The 18,890-nt window shown below is 42.2% G+C and overlaps 1 protein-coding gene across 3 annotated transcripts in view; it reads left to right on the top strand.

Annotated features, from left to right (window-relative positions):
* Positions 1-18,890, top strand: part of LOC117039786 (synaptic functional regulator FMR1-like) — a 200,134-nt gene that overhangs the window by 135,908 nt on the left and 45,336 nt on the right. For all 3 annotated transcript variants that reach the window (XM_033136983.1, XM_033136982.1, XM_033136984.1), the window contains 2 exons: positions 5,479-5,565; positions 11,274-11,469. In XM_033136983.1, the coding sequence (XP_032992874.1) occupies positions 5,479-5,565; positions 11,274-11,469 (283 nt within the window). The remainder of the gene's footprint in view (positions 1-5,478; positions 5,566-11,273; positions 11,470-18,890) is intronic.

Genomic DNA, 18,890 nt, shown 5'->3' on the forward strand with positions numbered 1-18,890 from the left:
CTGCTATTCTGCCCATCAAAGACAATTTCAGTCTGGTCCATATGTCCAAATCTCTTTTTATCTCACTCCACAGTTTCTCATAATTGTCCTTGAACAGGTTCAGATTCTTAGGGGTCAAATTCACTCCCAGATACTTAACCTTGCTGTTAGGATGTTCAGTGGCTGCTCATGAGTAAAGCCAAAACGCAGAACTTCTAAACTAAGTTCTTTATTGTGCTCAGCTATGTACAGTGAAAACTGGAAAAACAAACATCCATCTCAGTCCTCTGCAGATCCCTGGAATGACGACTTCCTGCTTTTCGCCCAGCAAAAGAGGCACGGAATTCGAAGCCCTCGCCTCCCCCCTCTGCGACCTTCCTCCCTCCCACCTCTGAGCGTGGGAACCTGACCTTGCTCCCAGCTCTTCCCACGGTGTTGAGGCTGTGTCATCTTCTCCGTGCCTCTACACCACCTTCCTGTTTCTGCTCCCCACTAGAGGAATGCTTGGAATGCTCGCTTTCCGTGCTCTCAGAGCTGGACAACAACTTGGGTGGTTCTCTGTATTTCAGACGCTCACTCGACCCCTCCAGTCGCGGAGAGGGGGGTTTCCTGACACTTGTTGACAAAACTAAGTCCAGTTTGAGTTTGTAATTTCTGTACCTGCATAATTGATAAGTTTTTAGTTAAAACTTTAGTCTTTGCTTTGTTCAACTTAAATCCTGCCACCTGTCCAAATGATTCGATTGTCTCTAATGCTTTAACCACACTGGTATCTGGATCTTGTAGGGAGAGCACTACATCGTCCGCAAGGGCTCTCAATTTATATTCTTTCTCTCCCCCCCTAATCCCTTTTATCGACTGTTCTCTTCTAATCATATTCAGTAGGACCTCCAGGACCGTTATAAAAAGTAGGGGAGAGATAGGGCAACCTTGTCTCATTCATTTTTCTATTCTAATTTCTTCAGATATCACATTATTTATTATAATTTTTGCTTTTTGTTCTTTATAAATGGCACAGTTATAAAAGGTTTCAGTTGAACAGTAGCAGAGTTCCAAAATAACAAAGTAGCAAGTCAGAAACGAAAGTCGGAAACAATCAATCACAAAGCAACACTCACCGCCCGCTAACTGACCCGGACTCCTTAATCCAGAGGGTGAACGGTGTCTTCTTAATAAATTGTAATCCACAGAAAGAAATCATAAATATCTCTAAGTCTTTTACCCCTAGCAGGGTTTTCAACAGTCTACAAAATCAGCATACAGCTAAAAAGCAAGTCTTTCGCAGCTTCAGTTCTATGACGTTACTTTGATCTTGCCACTGTCAGAGAGAGACGGACCTCCTCTTTTGATCTCTCTCCATAAGCCAAATTTTCAACTTTAAAATCAAATTATGCTCAGTACTTACAGAGTCCTTCTTTTTGATTCGAATTTGAGGAAAAGCAAAGCGCTCAAAGTCCGTCAGCAGCCGCTGCTTCGTGTAGTCGGGAAAGTGGTAGATCCTCAGTACCGCACCGGAGCTTTGCTCTCTTAAGCAGACCTTACTAGGTCTACTCAAGAGCAAAGACGGCACGTCTGGTACCCGCTGGATCCCAGGTCTTCAGGACGCTCCTCCTGAAGTTTTTACGGAGGTCCACAGCACGGTTGCGGTGCCTCCAAGCCTGAAAACACCGGAGCCTCTCAGAGCTGAGAGAGCTCCCGACTGAACGGAATGGCGCTTCACCGGAAGTCTGGGGTGCGCTTCTGTTTAATTCAGAAGCTGCAGCTGCAAAGGGGTTCGTGGGACACCTCACTTTATAGGCATTAGAGCAGTGTTGAGATCAGCAGCTGTTGCTTATTAGCTTGTGAGCGAAATTAAAAGCTTTGTTGTTGACATTGAAAGCAGTAAACAACCTGGGACTAGGATACCTAACAGACCACCTTCCATGGTACAAATCAAGCTCAATTTTAAGATATTTTGAAGAGACCCCATTGGTCAGTTCACAACCAACAAATTGATACTTGGTGACAATGTGGAAGTGGACCTTTTTGGTGATAGCACCCACCTTCTGGAATCCCCTCCCTAGGTAACTAATGCAGTAGAGACAGTACTGGCATTTAGTCAACTCTTTAAAACTTTGTTGACCCACACCTTCCTCAACTCTGAGTCTTAATTTTTTTTCTTTTGTACACTGCTTGGTTTTATTTGTGATGTATTTTGTTTTATTTATTCCATAAAATGTATATACCACTTGATTGTAGAAAAAAGCTCAAAGTGGTTTACAAAAAAGATAAAACAATAAAATTATCACTAAAATATTTACAACCATAATTTAAAGCATAAAGTTAAAACCACAACATAGTAGACTAAAACAAATTAAAACTCATACAAACTTTCTAAACATCTGGATAGGCTTGTCTAAATAAGAATGTATTCAGCTGTTTTTATCAGGAAATTTTATTGAATAAATGTTGTATTTTTATATAATTGTATTGAATACGCTGAGTGAACCCACTGAAATGGTCCATTAATTTCAGTGGATCTGCTCTGGGTGGAACTTACTTGGAAAAAAACCCTTAGTTTTTATGTAAACCACTTGGATTGTGTTACTTTCTTATTTGCTTGTAATATTTTATGCTACTTAATATTATAACATACATAGGTCTTGGCTGCCATCTGGAAAGTGAGTATTCATAGTGTTTACTAGTAATCAGGACTTTTTTCCAGAAAAAGAGGTGCCAGAACTTGTTGACCTTTCTTTAGGGGGAGGACCTTCTCCCACTTGCCCCACCGGCATGGCAAAAAAAACCCAAACTGTCACCTCACAGCCAGTGGTGGAGGAAGCTGGGGGCGCTGAAAGCGGCCCACCCCCAGTACCATCCGCTTTTATTCTGGAGGTGGGGTGACACTCTCAGCGCCCCCCCCCATGACTCCCCCGGGCGGCCGAGCCCCGCACCACCCGTTGCAAAAAGCCTCACTCGGCGCAACAGCGGCTGGCTGGCTGAGGTGAAGCTTTTTGCTGTGAGGCTGGAGGGGAGAAGTGTTCCCTCCCGCACAGCTTGCCTCTCTTTGACCGCCTTCCGCCCTCCCCTCTCAAGTTCCCCATCTCCTCCTATCTGCCTTGAGTTCTCCCACGCCCCAACCAAGTAGGGAGGCTGGGAAAGCATGTGTGTTCCTTTAAGAGCCTTCTTTCTTCCTCTGACAGTGTTCCTGAAACATCAGGCGCTGCAGCGGGTTGCACGGGTGCCTGGTGGGGCTGGGCTCGTGTTTTGCTTCTCAGTCGTCTCCTGGGTCTGGCTTAAAAAGCAGCACTGCTACCATTGCTGAGTGCTTGTTCACTGAGAGTGAGCGAAGAGGGAAGTGTGCTGGGTGAAAATGTCTGGAGAGGACTGGAGACTGAGATCTCCCTGATTTCCCCCCCCCCCCAAGCTTCCTTATCAGTCTCCAGACGTTTTCACCCACCTTGAGACTACTTGATAAGAAGCAGGCTACTCTGTGACCTATTAACGCCTAATCCCAGTTGATCCCCACGAGGTTTTGGTCACTAAAACTGACTCCTGCCCCTCCCCCTACCCTCCATGGTTGTATGGTCTCTGGAAGGGAAGATGGAGCTTTCTCTGTGCTGCTGTTTTGATCCACAGCAATCTTTTTGTGAGTGCCTTTACCCCCTTATCCCTTGCCTTTAAACCCCCCCCCCAGCCTTTTTTAACCCCTTAAAAACGTGTTTGCTTGGATTATTTTTCAAATCTAAATTAAAACAAAACAAAGTCTATCTAACTGGTAGTAAACAAACAAACATGGTTTGGTGTACTTGTGTGTTGATGTACTTTCTATTGCTGGATTGATGACTGGAGTATAAATAAGCAGTGATGTTTTCCTGTGCTTTTTAAATAACTTACTTCTTTGCATTTCAGAATACATCTTGCCATTTATTATTTAACACTTGCTTGCAAGTAATTAAAGTAAATTATAAGCTATTTAGTCATAAAGTGTTAGTGTTCTGATATGCTGCTGCATGGAAGAGGTGTGAGTTGCCATGTCTCCTTGCTTTCAGATTCTTATAAAGTGGTTGAGAAGTAAAGGAATACATGAAGAGATGCCAACTTATGTGACCAACATCTGTGCAGACTGCACCTGTGAAACTTATATTATGGCTCCTAGTAATTTCACTGCTTGAGTTCTCAAATTGTCAAAACCTCATAGGAAAAGCCTGTGTGAATAAATTGGCCCATAAAATCTATGTGTAAGATTGGTTTAATTATCCTAACAGGAGTTATAATTTTTTTACTGTTTATATTTTGTTTTGAGGTGGAATGTGCTGCTGTTTGTGAGACCAAAAATATTTTTTTGGGTGGGTGGGGGCCTGCTTTAAATAAGAGTTGCATTAAAAGGCTAACAAATTTAGTATGGTGTAAGCCAGTGGTGTCCAAACTTTTTTCAAAGAGGGCCAGATTTGATGAAGTGAAGGGCCATGAGGGCTGACCAAAGGGCCGACCAAAGTTGTTAACATTTTTTTAGGGTTGAAGTTGTTGAGGTTTTGTTAAGGATTTTACCCCAGGAAATAAACTGCCACAGGGGCCAGATTAAACCAACTAGTGGACCGAATTAGGCCCCCGAAATGGACTTTGGACATGCCTGGCTGAAATTTCAATTCAGTGGAGCTGAATGAATGAATGAAGAAAACCTCCCCTCCAGTAGTTTCAAGCACTACTACAGGCTCCACATAATATCTGTACTGCATTGTTTACTGTGACAGCACCTGCACTTTGGAACTCCCTGCCTATTGCAGCAAAGCACGTGCCTTTGCTAGACTCCTTTCGGGCACCTGCTAGAAGCATTCTTCCTTAGGCAAGCATATCTAGATGCTTAGAAAGCTGAAGTAATCTTAATCTTAATATTTTCTCTTTTGCATGTTTTAAAGTAGGGTTGTTAATTTTTCTTGATTTTACTGCTATGGTGTTTTTTGTTTTGGTAAACCACTTTGCAAGTTTTTTAAAATAAATTTTATTAAATAAATAAACAATAAATATAAAATAACACAAGCCAAAACACAATCCGTCCTGTAGATTTAAGTATCTGTCCATAGTCACCTACTTGTTATCAGAGGCCCAGAATCCACATTCCTTTGTAAGAAAATATGAAATAATGTAAAACCATTTTTGCAGGCAAAACACACACACACACACATGGGGGGGGGGTGTGACGAAATTTTCTGCACCGGGTACCACCTGACCTTCCTACGCCTCTGCTCACAGCGCTGGCCTCCTCTGTTGCTCAGCCTCAAGCTCAGTGCCGGGGAATGGCACCGCAACACTATAGGGGTGCTGGAACGCACCCAAGAGGTGCTGGTACTCAGTTCCGGCCAAAGGAAGTTTTTCCTGCTGAAAAAAAAGCCCTCCTAGTATTGTTACTCTGAATTGTTTTACTAATGAAATTGCAATTTGCATAGAATCAGGTTACACATTATGTAGTGGCATTAGTTGCATCACCTGAAGACCTCTGATTCAAAACTTTATTTCTAGGGAATGGTTCCTTTTGTCTTCGTGGGAACCAAGGACAGCATAACGAATGCCACAGTTCTTTTGGATTATCACCTCAACTATTTAAAGGTGAGGAAAGTGCATCACATACTATGTTACCTTTTGGGAAAGTGGAAAAGCTGGCTTTGAATCATAGCTTTAAAGTGGGTTTTCAGCGTTTGTAAGTGAATTAAAATTCTGTGGTTAAATTATTCTTCCCCCCCCCCTTAACACTTAACTGAATGCTGAGTGATTATTATATTTTTCTCAAACTGGTTTTGGAATGTTCCATTTTTTCATATTCTTCTTTATTTCTGTCCATATTCTTTGAGTTATCTTGAATAAGGCTTAAATTGTTAGATGTAAGCCAGACTCCTAGATATTTTACTTTTTTATCTTCTTTGATTCCTGATGTGTTTTCCCCAAATTCTCTTTTGCCTTTTCCATATTTTTGATGATCACCCTTGTTTTTTCTTTATTAATATAGAATCCAGCAACGTTTCCAAACAGTGTTATAATTTCTATTGCCTTCGGAATGTTTTTCAGAGGGTTTTCTAATGTCAAAACTACATCGTCCGCAAACGCTTTTAGTTTATAGTTCCTTTGGCCCACTTGAATCCCTATAATTTCATTGTTTTCTCTAATTTTTCTAGCAAGAACTTCTAGGACTAAAATGAATAGCAGTGGTGATAACGGGCATCCCTGTCTTGTACCTTTTTGTATACAACATTCTTTGTATACTACATTCAAGAGCCAGTGTGGTGTAGTGGTTAAGAGCAGTAGACTTGTAATCTGGTGGACCGGGTTCGTGTCTCCGCTCCTCCACATGCAGCTGCTGGGTGACCTTGGGCTAGTCACACTTCTTTGAAGTCATAGAATCATAGAGTTGGAAAAGACCACAAGGGCCATCCAGTCCAACCCCCTGCCAAGCAGGAAACACCATCAAAGCATTCCTGACAGATGGCTGTCAAGCCTCTGCTTAAAGACCTCCAAAGAAGGAGACTCCACCACACTCCTTGGCAGCAAATTCCACTGTCGAACAGCTCTTGCTGTAAGGAAGTTCTTCCTAATGTTTAGGTGGAATCTTCTTTCTTGTAGTTTGAATCCATTGCTCCGTGTCCGCTTCTCTGGAGCAGCAGAAAACAACCTTTCTCCCTCCTCTAGATGACATCCTTTTATATATTTGAACATGGCTATCATATCACCCCTTAACCTTCTCTTCTCCAGGCTAAACATACCCAGCTCCTAAGCTGTTCCTCATAAGGCATCGTTTCCAGGCCTTTGACCATTTTGGTTGCCCTCCTCTGGACACGTTCCAGTTTGTCAGTATCCTTCTTGAACTGTGGTGCCCAGAACTGGACACAGTATTCCAGGTGAGGTCTGACCAGAGCGGAATACAGTGGTACTATTACTTCCCTTAATCTAGATGCTATACTCCTATTCTCTCAGCCCCACTCACCTCACAGTGTTTGTTGTGGGGGGAGGAAGGGAAAGGAGAATGTTAGCCGCTTTGAGACTCCTTCGGGTAGTGATAAAGCGGGATATCAAATCCAAACTCCTCCTCCTCCTCTTCTTCTTCTTCTTCTCCTCCTCCTGTTACACTGCCATTGACGATTATGTTTGTCCCTTGTTTTTGATAGATTGCTTTAATTCCATTTACAAAATTTCCCCTAAATTCCATAATTTCTAGTATCTTCATTCTAAGCATCCAGGAGATGTTATAAAATGCCTTTTCCACACCTTGGAAGAGCAGTGTGGCTTCTTTATCATTTCTTTTCCCCAGAAGTTCAATTGTTTTTATTACATTTCTTACATTATTCCTCATTTGTCCAGCATGTAAAAAGCCTGTTTGGTCTTCATGGATGAGTGTCTTTGATATTTCTCTTAGCCTTTTAGCCAAGATTGTTGCATAGAGTTTATAATAATTATTTAATAGGGAGATTGGCCTAAAGTTTTTCTGATGGAGTATGCCCTCTTCTTGTTTTGGAATTAGTGTTATACAGGGGATATTCAAAAAATTAGAATATCGTGGAAAAGTTCATTTATTTCAGGAATTCAACTTAAAAGGTGAAACTAACATATGAGATAGACTCATGACATGCAAAGCGAGAGATGTCAAGCCTTTATTTGTCATAATTGTGATGATTGTGGCGTACAGCTGAGGAAAACCCCAAATTCACAATCCCAGAAAATTAATTATAAAATGAAATCATCAAAACAAGGATTGCAAATAGAACAGTAGTGGACCTCTGAAAAGTAGAAGCATGCATATGTACTCAGTACTTGGTTTGGACCCCTTTTGCATCAATTACTGCTGCAATGCGGCGTGGCATGGATGCTATCAGGCTGTGGCACTGCTGAGGTGTTATGGAAGACCAGGATGCTTCAAGAGCAGCCTTCAGCTCTTCTGCATTGCTCGGTCTCATATCTCTTGTCTTTCTCTTGACAGTGCCCCATAGATTCTCTATGGGGTTCAGGTCAGGCGAGTTTGCTGGCCAGTCAAGCACAGTAATCCCATGGGCATTGAACCAGGTTTTGGTACTTTTGGCAGTGTGGGCGGGTGCCAAGTCCTGCTGGAAAATGAAGTCAGCATCCCCATAAAGCTCATCTGTGGAAGGAAGCATGAAATGCTCCAAAATCTCCTGGTAGACGGCTGCGTTGACCCTGGACTTAATAAAGCACAGTGGACCAACACCAGCAGATGACATGGCTCCCCAAATAAACACAGACTGTGGAAACTTCACACTGGACTTCAAGCATCTGGCATTGTGTCCCCATTCTTACTCCAGACTCTGGGTCCTTGGTTTCCAAATGAGATGCAAAAGTTGCTCTCATCAGAAAAGAGGACTTGAGACCACTGAGCAACAGACCAGTTCTTTTTTTCTGTAGCCCAGGTAAGACGCTTCTGGCGTTGTTTCTTGTTCAGGAGTTGCTTGACAAGAAGAATACAACATCTGAAGCCCATCTCCAGGATCCGTCTGTGTGTGGTGGCTCTGGATGCACTAACTCCAGCCTCAGTCCACTCTTTGTGAAAGTCTCCAACACATTTGAATGGTCCTTTCCTGACAATCCTCTCCAGGCTGCGGTCATCCCTGCTGCTTATGCACCTTTTTCTTCCACATTTTCCCCTTCCGCATAACGTTCCATTAATGTGCTTTGATACAGCACTTTGGGAACATCCAACTTCTTCCACAATTACCTTTTGAGGCTTTCCCTCCTTATGGAGGGTCTCAATGATGGTTTTCTGCACAGCTGTCAGGTCAGCAGCCTTCCCCATGATTGTGATTCCTACTGACCCAGACTGGGAGACCATTTAAAGGCTCAGAAACCCTTTGCAGGTGTTATGGATTGAGTAGCTACTGCACCTTTTCACAATATTCTAATTTTCTGAGATTGTGAATTTGGGGTTTTCATCAGCTGTATGCCACAATCATCACAATTATGACAAATAAAGGCTTGACACCTCTCACTTTGCATGTCATGAGTCTATCACATATGTTAGTTTCACCTTTTAAGTTGAATTCCTGAAATAAATGAACTTTTCCACAATATTCTAATTTTTCAAGTATCACTTGTATGTCTGCCATTGGAATTTGTTCATTAGATACTCTGCTTGGGAGATTACATTTATTGAGATACCTATATATTGCCTCCTTATTTTCTTCTCCCTTTCTATACATTTTGGTGTAATATTTTTGGAATTAATTTCTCATTTCCTTTGGATTAAAGATTATTCTATCTTCTATTGTAATCTTATTTATAGTGTTTGGTTTCTTCCCCCTTTTGAGTTGCCATGCTAGGAGTTTACCAGGTTTGTTTGCCGATTCAAATTGCTTATGTTTCAGCACTTTAATATTTTGCTCAACTTCATTTCACATTATCATGGCAAATTGTGCCTGGATGACTTTCAGTTGCCAAGTAATAGTGATATGTCCTGGTTTGTCCACCAATTTCTTTTCTTGAGTTAACATTTCTTTCATTACTTTTTGTTTCTCTTCTCTTTTCTTCCTATAATATACATTGCTTTTTAACTTTATCCAAGGCAATGAACTAATTTTCTAATGCTTTATTAGTAGTCTTCTATCTTCCTTGTTAGGCTCAGTCTCTCCCCCACACACGACACAACTTGGCAGTAAATTACTCTAGATTCATTAGTCCATAAAAAAGCCTGGTTGGAGCTTAGCTATTTCAGCCCTCACTGGATGATTGAGTTGCCGGGACTAAACTCCTCCTCTTTCCTTTCCCTCAACAGGAAAAACCCCACTTCCGCTTTTTCCCAGTCCCACGCTTCTCAGCCAATCTCATGAGCCTACGAGTTCGGGGTGATTCTACCCCTCCTAATTCTCCTTCTGTGTCATCCTCTGAGCTTGCCAGTGGATTGTTTGTGCTCTGCGTCTCCCTGTCTTTCTCTCTGTGTCTAAAGGTCAAATTCCTGCTGCTAACTGCTTCTCCCCTCTCTCGTAGGAATTCCCCTCCTTCTGTCTTGTCTGCCTCTTCCCCACTTGTCAGAATGTCTACTTCTCTGACATTTCTTTTTTATATGTGTTTGTTGTAAACATATTACATCCAACTTCTGCTTTAATAAGTAGTTTGCAATTTTATTTATTTTTGACTTCACATTTAAACCATTTACATTTCATTACAAGTTTTAATTCATTTCTTATTTCTATTGCCTGCCTATTCCCATTCTTGTTCATATTCTGCCTCTCCCAGGGCCTTCCTATATCTCCTCAAGAATTCTTCTGCCTTAACAAATTCCATAATTCTATACTGTTTTACTTTATAAGTGAAAATCAGTCCTTCTGGAAATTCCCATTCATTTTTAATGCCTCAGTCAAAAATTTATAATTCTACCTCTGATTTAACAGATTCTGGTGGGAATCTCTTTCAGGATTACTATCCTCTGTCCTTTGTCCAAAAAGCACTTCAAAATAGTGAGTGCATTTTTTCTGGATCAGGGTTAAAGATAAGGACTCTCCCCCCCCCCCTTTTTAATGGGGGGTTTGTAACTTATACTTACACTCTTTGTTGTCTGCTCACACACAGGCACACAGTTCTATTTGCCCCCTCCCCCACAATATGTCAGTTTTTCAATCTTTCCTCCACCTCGTCTAGTTTTACAGGTCATTTCCCCCCGAATTTTAAAATTTGCAGTTTGTAGGATTTCGCCCCCCCACCGCCGGATTTGCAAGTAGATTTTTTAAGTTACTCCTGTTACACACAAGCAGATCCTCTCCCTGTAGCTTGTTATCAGTTTAGATAAGTCTCCTTTTAATTTTTCCTCTAGTTCCACAGCTCTTTTATCCACAGATTTCCCCCTTTCCCTTCGAGTAGGGTTGTTTTTGAAAGGGATTCTGTTGCTGCTTAGTCTGCTTTGAGGCTTTTTGCCCCAGAGGGAATGTGGTTCCCCTGTATCACCTTTCAACCTTCTCACGATTCCTTCCAGAGCTCTCCTGCCCTGTTGGGGTTCGGGGAACGGGAGACTGCCTATGTGGCTGCGGGGTTGTAGAGAGCCCCGATTACACTCTGGGGTTTGGGGGGACTCTACGGAGCCCATGCTCCCCCCCCCACCTGTGACAGCTCAATGAGCTGCGGGTTCCTTCGCGTAGCAGACCGGAAGTGCTGGACTGTGTGTTATTCTTTTTCTTTCTCTTTTTGTTCAGATTGTATTTTATTGTAATGTATTATGAAAAGTCATAATAAAATCATATATAAAAAAGATGCCTACCTTACCAAGTCATTTAATGAGATTTGTCAAAACGGCAACAACTTTCTGTAACTCATTTCTCTGTGTATAGGAAGTGGATCAACTACGTTTGGAGAGATTGCAAATAGATGAACAGCTTCGACAGATTGGGGCCACTTCTAGACCATCACAAAACCGCACAGACAAAGAAAAGGGATACATGACTGATGATGGCCCAGGTCTTGGAAAAGGTAGCCAACCCTACAGAAACAGAGGGCATGGGAGGCGTGGACCAGGTTATGCTGCTGGTAGGTCACTTGGAATGTTCAAACTTCTCTCAACTCTGATTTGCTAATTTCTGGAATTCTTGTAAAGCAGACAGTAAATGAGGTTGAGCGTGTCTAAAAATGTGAATGAGCTGCAGAGTTTTAAACAAATGTGTATTTTGTAAATAATAACTGATACCTACTATGTTAGTTGCCAGTTTAATTTAGTTATCCTCCAAGTCAGTGAAATATGATACAGACTAAACTTCTGTAAAGTTATAATCATGGTAGCGTTACTAACATACAGTACTCCTTTTGAGTTGAAAGTAATGTTTCAAGTTCAAAGACACTAGTTTCTCATCCAGTAAGAAGAGTGGGATTACTTGAAAAGAGATTACCTCTTCCATTATCCATACCTGGATAGCAGAATTATCATTTGTTGCTGGGTGCTGTGTAACCAACTATAAACAAACCAAGACTAGCTTTTATCTTAACCTAAAATTGTGATATTGTCAGGTGAACTGTATTGGTCATTGCCTACAAATTGTTATGAACATAGTTCTGTCTACACATTGTGCTCACCAGATGAAAGCCACTTGAAGTAGTCTTAACAAGCCATTTTCCTGCAGGGAGGAGGGGATCATTGGATGGGTTGTTGCTTCTGCTCACTCCACTAGGCAGGAATATGCAAATTAGAGCTGTTCTTAACTCACAGTGGGAGGGCGACTTCTCCAGTTTCCTTCCTGCCTTGCAGGTTCAGGTGTAACTAGAGCTCCTTTCTGTCATCTTATTCTGTGAAGACCTTTACTTAGAGTTTTTCTTCAAGATTTTTTTTCTGAGTAGAGAACAGTGAAATTCCCAGTTAGCCAGAACATTATCCTGGTTGCTGGTGGAGGTGGCAAGGACCGCCGACCAGGATACTCTTTAAGTCCTTGGAACCAGCAGTCAACAGAGAAAATATGGCTATGGAGGGCAGTGGGGAACTTTGTGTTCCCCCGCTTTATCATCGATGGAGTCACACTTTATCTGGAGTTCTGCCACTGGATTCGACATGTGGTGCTACAGGGCTCAGGGATCTTTAGGTTTGTCTTTCGGGTTTCATGAGGCTTCACCCTTAGTCATTGACAGGGCATAGTTGCTTTTTTATGCATTCTATGAATTCTTTTGCATTTGCTTAAGAAACTCCATGTGGAAGCACCATTAGTAGAACATAGTTTCTTTTTTAATAATTATTTTCTAATTTTTCACAATCAAATATCCTCACATACCTTAATGAACAACTGTCATTAAAATAAAAATAGAAAATAGACATTTTCATACCATATTAAATTCATATCTTGGGATTCCTTGACTTCCCTCCATTCCTTCCCTCAGTTCTTTTGTGTTCTTTCATGTTATACATGTCTATATTTTTCTTATCTTTTAAAGATTTCCAGTTTCAAACATTGTCCTCTCCATTCTTTGTCTCCCATTCCAACAATCTATTATACATTTTTGATAGTAATTGATAATCACTTACTATTATTTCTCTCTGAAATTTTGAGATTTTCTATGCAAATCCTTTCTTTTTATCATTTTTAAATTTTTCACTCACAAAAAGATCGATTTGGATGAAAACAGCAACACAGAGATAGCTCCGTCTTCCCTTCCAGAGATAAAAAAACAATGGAGGGAGGTGCGAGAGTCAGTTTTACCGACGCTAAGGAAAGGGAGCCAGAGATTGACCGCGATCTACCAAATTTATTAATTTATTAATTTAATTTATTAATTTATTGAATTAGTCACTTTCTTTTTATTCAAGTGCCAGGCTAATAGCTTTCCTGGCTTATTAGCCTGTTCAAAATTTCTTTGTCTCATTCTCTTTATTTTCCATTCTACTTCTTGATTTATTATCATTGAATATTGAGTTTGTAACATTTTAATTGCCTATTTTGTTGTTTCTTTCTTAGGTTTACTTACTAACTCTTTTTCCTTTTTAATTAATTCAGTTAAAATTTTCCTTTTTTCTCTGTTCCCTAATCTTCCTTTGATAGGCATTTTGGTTTATAAAGAAACATCTAGTTACTGCTTTACTAGCATCCCACACTATTCTCATATTTGTGCCTTTATTGAAAATTCAAAATAATGTTTTAATTTTGTTTTTGTTTTTTTGCCTTTTCCACTATTTATTGGTTATGTAGCAATTATTCATTTAGTCTCCATATAAATGGTGTTTTCTTTTCTCCTTTTATTTCTAAAATTATTGAATTATGATGCAAGAGAGTTTTTGATTGTCTTTCGACCTTTTTGTAATTAAAGTTATTTCTTTTGAGACCCATGCCGAGTCGATTTGTCCACTAGACTGATGAACTTCTGAATAGAAAGTGTAATCTCTATCTAGCTGATGCTTAAACCTTCAAATATCAATCAGATTAAAATTTTCTACCATATTAAAAAAAGTTAATGGCAATTTCCCTTCTTTTGTCTGAGTTTTCCTTATTGTTCTATCCATATCCAGAGAGACCACTCCACAAATCTCCCATTACTGTATATTCTGGCGTATAAGACTACTTTTTAATACAAGAAAATCTTCTCAAAAGTCAGGGGTCGTCTTATACGCCGGGTGGAGAATCTGTGGTCGAGTATATCTCAAACTCTATATTTTAAATGGAAAAGTTGGGGGTCGTCTTATACGCCCGAAAATACGGTACTATCATTTTTTATCCACAAATTCCAATCATAGCTGTCAAACTTTCCCTTTTTTGTGGGAAATTCCCTTATTATAGCATTGGGGAACAGCAGAGAGGGTTGACAGCTATGATTCCAATAGGTTAGTTTCTAAGGTTTTTTTTTAAAAAAAATCTGATTTCATTTGGCACATAAATTCCAACTATGATTATCTTTTCACCTTGTGGTATAATTTCATGGCTATCACCCTTCCTTCTTCATCTTTAAATAAAAATTCTGGCTGTAATTTTGACCTAATATAAAACACAACTCCTCTCTTTTGTTTTGTCTGAAGTTATAAATTCCATTCCCCTCTTTTTATTTATCAACATTTCCCCCTGGCAGCCGGTATTGCTTTACCGGCTGGGTGCACTTTGCAAGGTGGTGGTATTTTTAATGGGGTCCACTTTGCCCTTCCCACCATTATGGCCCGAATCCCAAAAGAGAACCGGCCCCATGGGGTTTGAAATTCTCTCCCTTTCAATAAACCAATTCCAATGATATACTCAGGTACATGAGAGACTAGCACAGTTGCCCAAAAGGGTCCAGACTTTCCCAAAGCTAGGCATATTTTCACCTGCGTAGTACGCTCTTCCCCATCTCCATAGGCATTGATATATACTGTGGCCCCCTTATGTTTATCAGGGTTGCCGTGTATTAGGGTTACCTGTGCTCCAGTATCCATGAGGGCCATTACATGCTGCACATTTGTTCGAGACCAATATATGGTCAGGGGTATATGAGGGCGCTGATCTCCAGGGATGGCTGTCTTTATTAGCCTTACCTCTGGAGTCTTGCCATCCCCCTAATCCATGGGCTGAAGTATCTCCCACCCCTGGGCCTCCGTCCAAGAGGGATAGAATGCCTCCTCTGGTGGAGCGGTTGAGGTGGCTCCCCTTACTTGAGGATTGCTGTCTGTCTCCCTGCGACTATCAGCACACCTCTGCTTCCACATCTTATATATTTCAGCTGTTGCAATACCGTCAATGTCCACTTTAGACACTCCTGCCTTGAGGAGCTCCATAAACATTTGCCCCCGTGTCATCTTACCAGACGGCTTCTTGGCTTGCCTAAACTTGACTTGTTGAAACTTCTCCCCCTCCCTTGCCGCGCGTGCCGGGGTTTGGTAACATTTTCCCTGTGGACCTCTCCTAGTTGACTTAACAACACAACTACCTCCCTCACTGCTACCCCCTGTGCAGGTCCAAGCAATGCTAACAGGGGACCTCGCATGTGGGGAGGGGCGCCCTTCATTACACATGCTCTCATTCCTGCGGTAAAGCACTGAACATCAGGCCCTGCAAACCTCTGCAAGTAAAGTCCAGTCTGCATAGCCATCCCTCGCAACTGCTCTATTGCTTCATCCATTGTATGCCATGGGGGCATCTGTTCCTCCCAGTCCATCACAGTGGGGTATCATCTAGTCTTGACTGCATGCGCAACCCATGCAAACAGAGATGCAGTGGCACTGGGGTTAGGTGTACGTAGGTACTGATTAATCACTGTATCCCTAGTCAACGTGCCCAATTTAACTAATTTACCTGCAGTGAAGTAAAGACTGCTAGCTCCTTGGTCCCACAGTCTCACCAACCATTGACTCTTTCCCCTGGATTCTGCCTATTATTCCTTGCTATATCAGCTAACTCCTGCTGAGTGTAATCTCTAGCAATCCTAGTTGTTTGAGTAGCCTGTGGGTTACCAGATGCTCCTTTGCTCTTATTTGTAATCTGCGGCCATGCCACAGCCACCCATGTGCTTTCATCCCCTTCCTCATCCTCAGTCCATTCACACTCATCATCATCTGAATCCCAGATATCCCCATCCCACGTCTCAGGGTTCCAATCCCTAGAGGCAACCAAAGCCCGTACTTTATGTGGGCTGGGGATAATCCCTTTTCTTGCCTGCTGGCGATGTTTTAACTTAGCAAACCGAACGGCCATAGTAGTGGCCCATCCTTCTGCTATATCTCCTCTTCTTCTGGCACTTTCCAGCGCTTCCCTTAGAAGAGCCTGCTGATCCTTCAAAACAGCCATCTCCTCGGTTTGTTGGCGCACCCTCCCTTGAGTGGCCTCCAATTGTTCCCAAACCTCGCAGAGCACAGTAAGCAGGATCCATCCAAGCCCAGTTACTGCCTTCTGCCGCCCTTCTATTCCTGCCAACTGTAAATACTTGAGGACAGCATCAGGAGTAGGACCCCCAAATTCTTCCAGCTCAGAGTCCCAAGAAGCCGGTGGCATCAGCCGATTCAACATTTGATCCACTGGCCCCCAGACACTAGTGCTGGGCCAGCCAGGGATATGGCTCTCGCCAGTACTTTGTTCAGTGGTTCTCCACTTCCACCAGGACATTGTCCTGCTATCCTGCTCACAGCCCCAAATTGTTCTGCCAAATGCAGGGGTTCTTTTCAGGGATATCAGGGCATATAAACCAAGCAGGTGGAAGGTGAACCAAAATACCTTTATTGAAGAAAGTAAAACATACATACCCAAATTGACATGTCCCCAATCTGCTCCCAGGAGCCCCTTAAATGGGTAGCGAGGAGACACAAACCAACTCACAGCACCCTAGCCCTGGGTCTGTGACAAGGCTCCCTCTCCCATCCCAAATGCCTACCTTTTATAGAGAGCTTGATCTTAATTAGCAACATCTGTGGTCAAACATCCAAGCTCTCCTTCCTTAAAGTAAACACCCACACATCAATAAGTTAAGTTTGGGGCGGGGCTAGGATATGGGGAGAACTCCAAGACATGCCACCCTATCTCCTCGTGACAATATCTTCCGGGTTGTTTCCCATACAGGAGGCTGGCATGGGGCTTGGGATCACCACCATTGAGGGGCGAGGGAGGTATGGCGGTGGGAGCAGATATTATAGGCGAAGGGGTTTGAGATATAAAGATGCTCAAACCCCTTCCAATCTGTGCCCCATCCCAAGGGACAAAGGTAGGGTGAGCAGGGATTACCCTCCTCTGTCATTGGTGCTGTGCAATGTCAGGTCTATAGGCAATAAAACTGCCACCCGGCAAGACTTTTACCTCGCAGGGGGCTGACCTGGCTTGTGTGATGGAGACCTGGGTGCACAAAGGCGAAACAGTCGCCTTGCATGAGATGGCACCCCCGGGTTTCTCTGTCCTTCACCAATCGCGGGCTGGGGGTCAGGGGGAGGGGTGGCATTGTTAATCCAGGAAGATTGTCCTTTTAGGGCTCTGCCAGCGCTATCGATCTCTGGCATTGAATGTGTTGGCCTTGTGTGGGGCACCAAGGAGAGCTTGGCTGTGTGGCTGGTGTACCGTCCACCTAGCGTACCGGCAGCCACCCTGTCAGGCTTGCTGGAGGTGGTGGCAGGCTGGGCCTTGGAGTTCCCTAACCTATTGGTTTGGGGGGACTTCAATGTCCATTCTGATGCTGCCCCCTCCTCGTGGGCTCTGGACCTGGTGTCCTCCATAGCGACATTAGGGCTCTCCCAGTTTGTTTCACGATCCACACATCAAGCAGGCCACACGCTGGATTTGATGTTTGGCGCAGGTATGTTGTTCAGTCGTTCAGTCATGTCCGACTCTTCGTGACCCCATTGACCACCAGAGCACGCCAGGCATGCCATGCCTATCTTTCACTGCCTCCCGCAGTTTGGCCAAACTCATGCTAGTCGCTTCGAGAACACTGCCCAACCATCTCATCCTCTGTCGTCCCCTTCTCCTTGTGCCCTCCATCTTTCCAAACATCAGGGTCTTTTCTATGGAGTCTTCTCTTCTCATGAGGTGACCAAAGTACTGGAGCCTCAACTTCAGGATCTGTCCTTCCAGTGAGCACTCAGGGCTGATTTCTTTAAGGATGGATAAGTTTGATCTTTTTGCAGTCCATGGGACTCTCAAGAGTCTCCTCCAGCACCGTAATTCAAAAGCATCAATTATTCGGTGATCAGTCTTCTTTATGGTCCAGCTCTCATAAAGAAGACTGACCGCCGAAGAATTGATGCTTTTGCCTTTTTTAATAAATATATATATATATTAAATTTTATAAAAACAACAATCAACAAAAACAAACACACACAAAACAAAACAACCATACTAAAAACAAACCTACAATAAAAACAAAACACCTTATTACTATCACTAACGTCTATCCTTTACATTGTATATTGACTTCCTCTCCTCTCCCCTTCCTGCGTTCCTTGTCAATCATCTTAAGTAATTTCTATACATCTTGCAAAATCATATTTTACTATAAAAATACCTAATCATTAATCTTATCTAATAACTAAACTCATTCTCTCACAATTCCTAAACACGTAACCAAACTCTAAATCTACAGTTTAACTTTTCTTCCAAATTATATCTAATTTTCAATCATACAATGATTTTTTTAATACAATTAAATTTCTTCCACTCTTCTTCCACCGCCTCGTCCCTCTGGTCACGAAGTTTCCCGGTCATCTCAGCGAGCTGCATATAGTCCATCATTTTCATCTGCCATTCTTCGATTGTTGGTATTTCTTCTGTCTTCCAGTTTTTAGCTATTAAAATTCTTGCTGCTGTTGTGGCATACATAAATAAAGTTCTATCACACTTTGGGATTTCTTGGCCTAGGATGCCCAGTAAAAAGGCTTCTGGTTTCTTTTAAAAAGTGTTTTTCAACACCTTTTTCATTTCATTATAAACCTTTTCCCAGAAGTCCTTTACCTTCGGGCACAACCACCACATATGGAAGAAAGTTCCTTCTGTTTGTTTACATTTCCAGCACTTATTACTTTGTCCATGATA

This window comes from Lacerta agilis, chromosome W (genome assembly GCF_009819535.1).
Source record: "Lacerta agilis isolate rLacAgi1 chromosome W, rLacAgi1.pri, whole genome shotgun sequence".
Lineage (NCBI taxonomy): Eukaryota > Metazoa > Chordata > Lepidosauria > Squamata > Lacertidae > Lacerta > Lacerta agilis.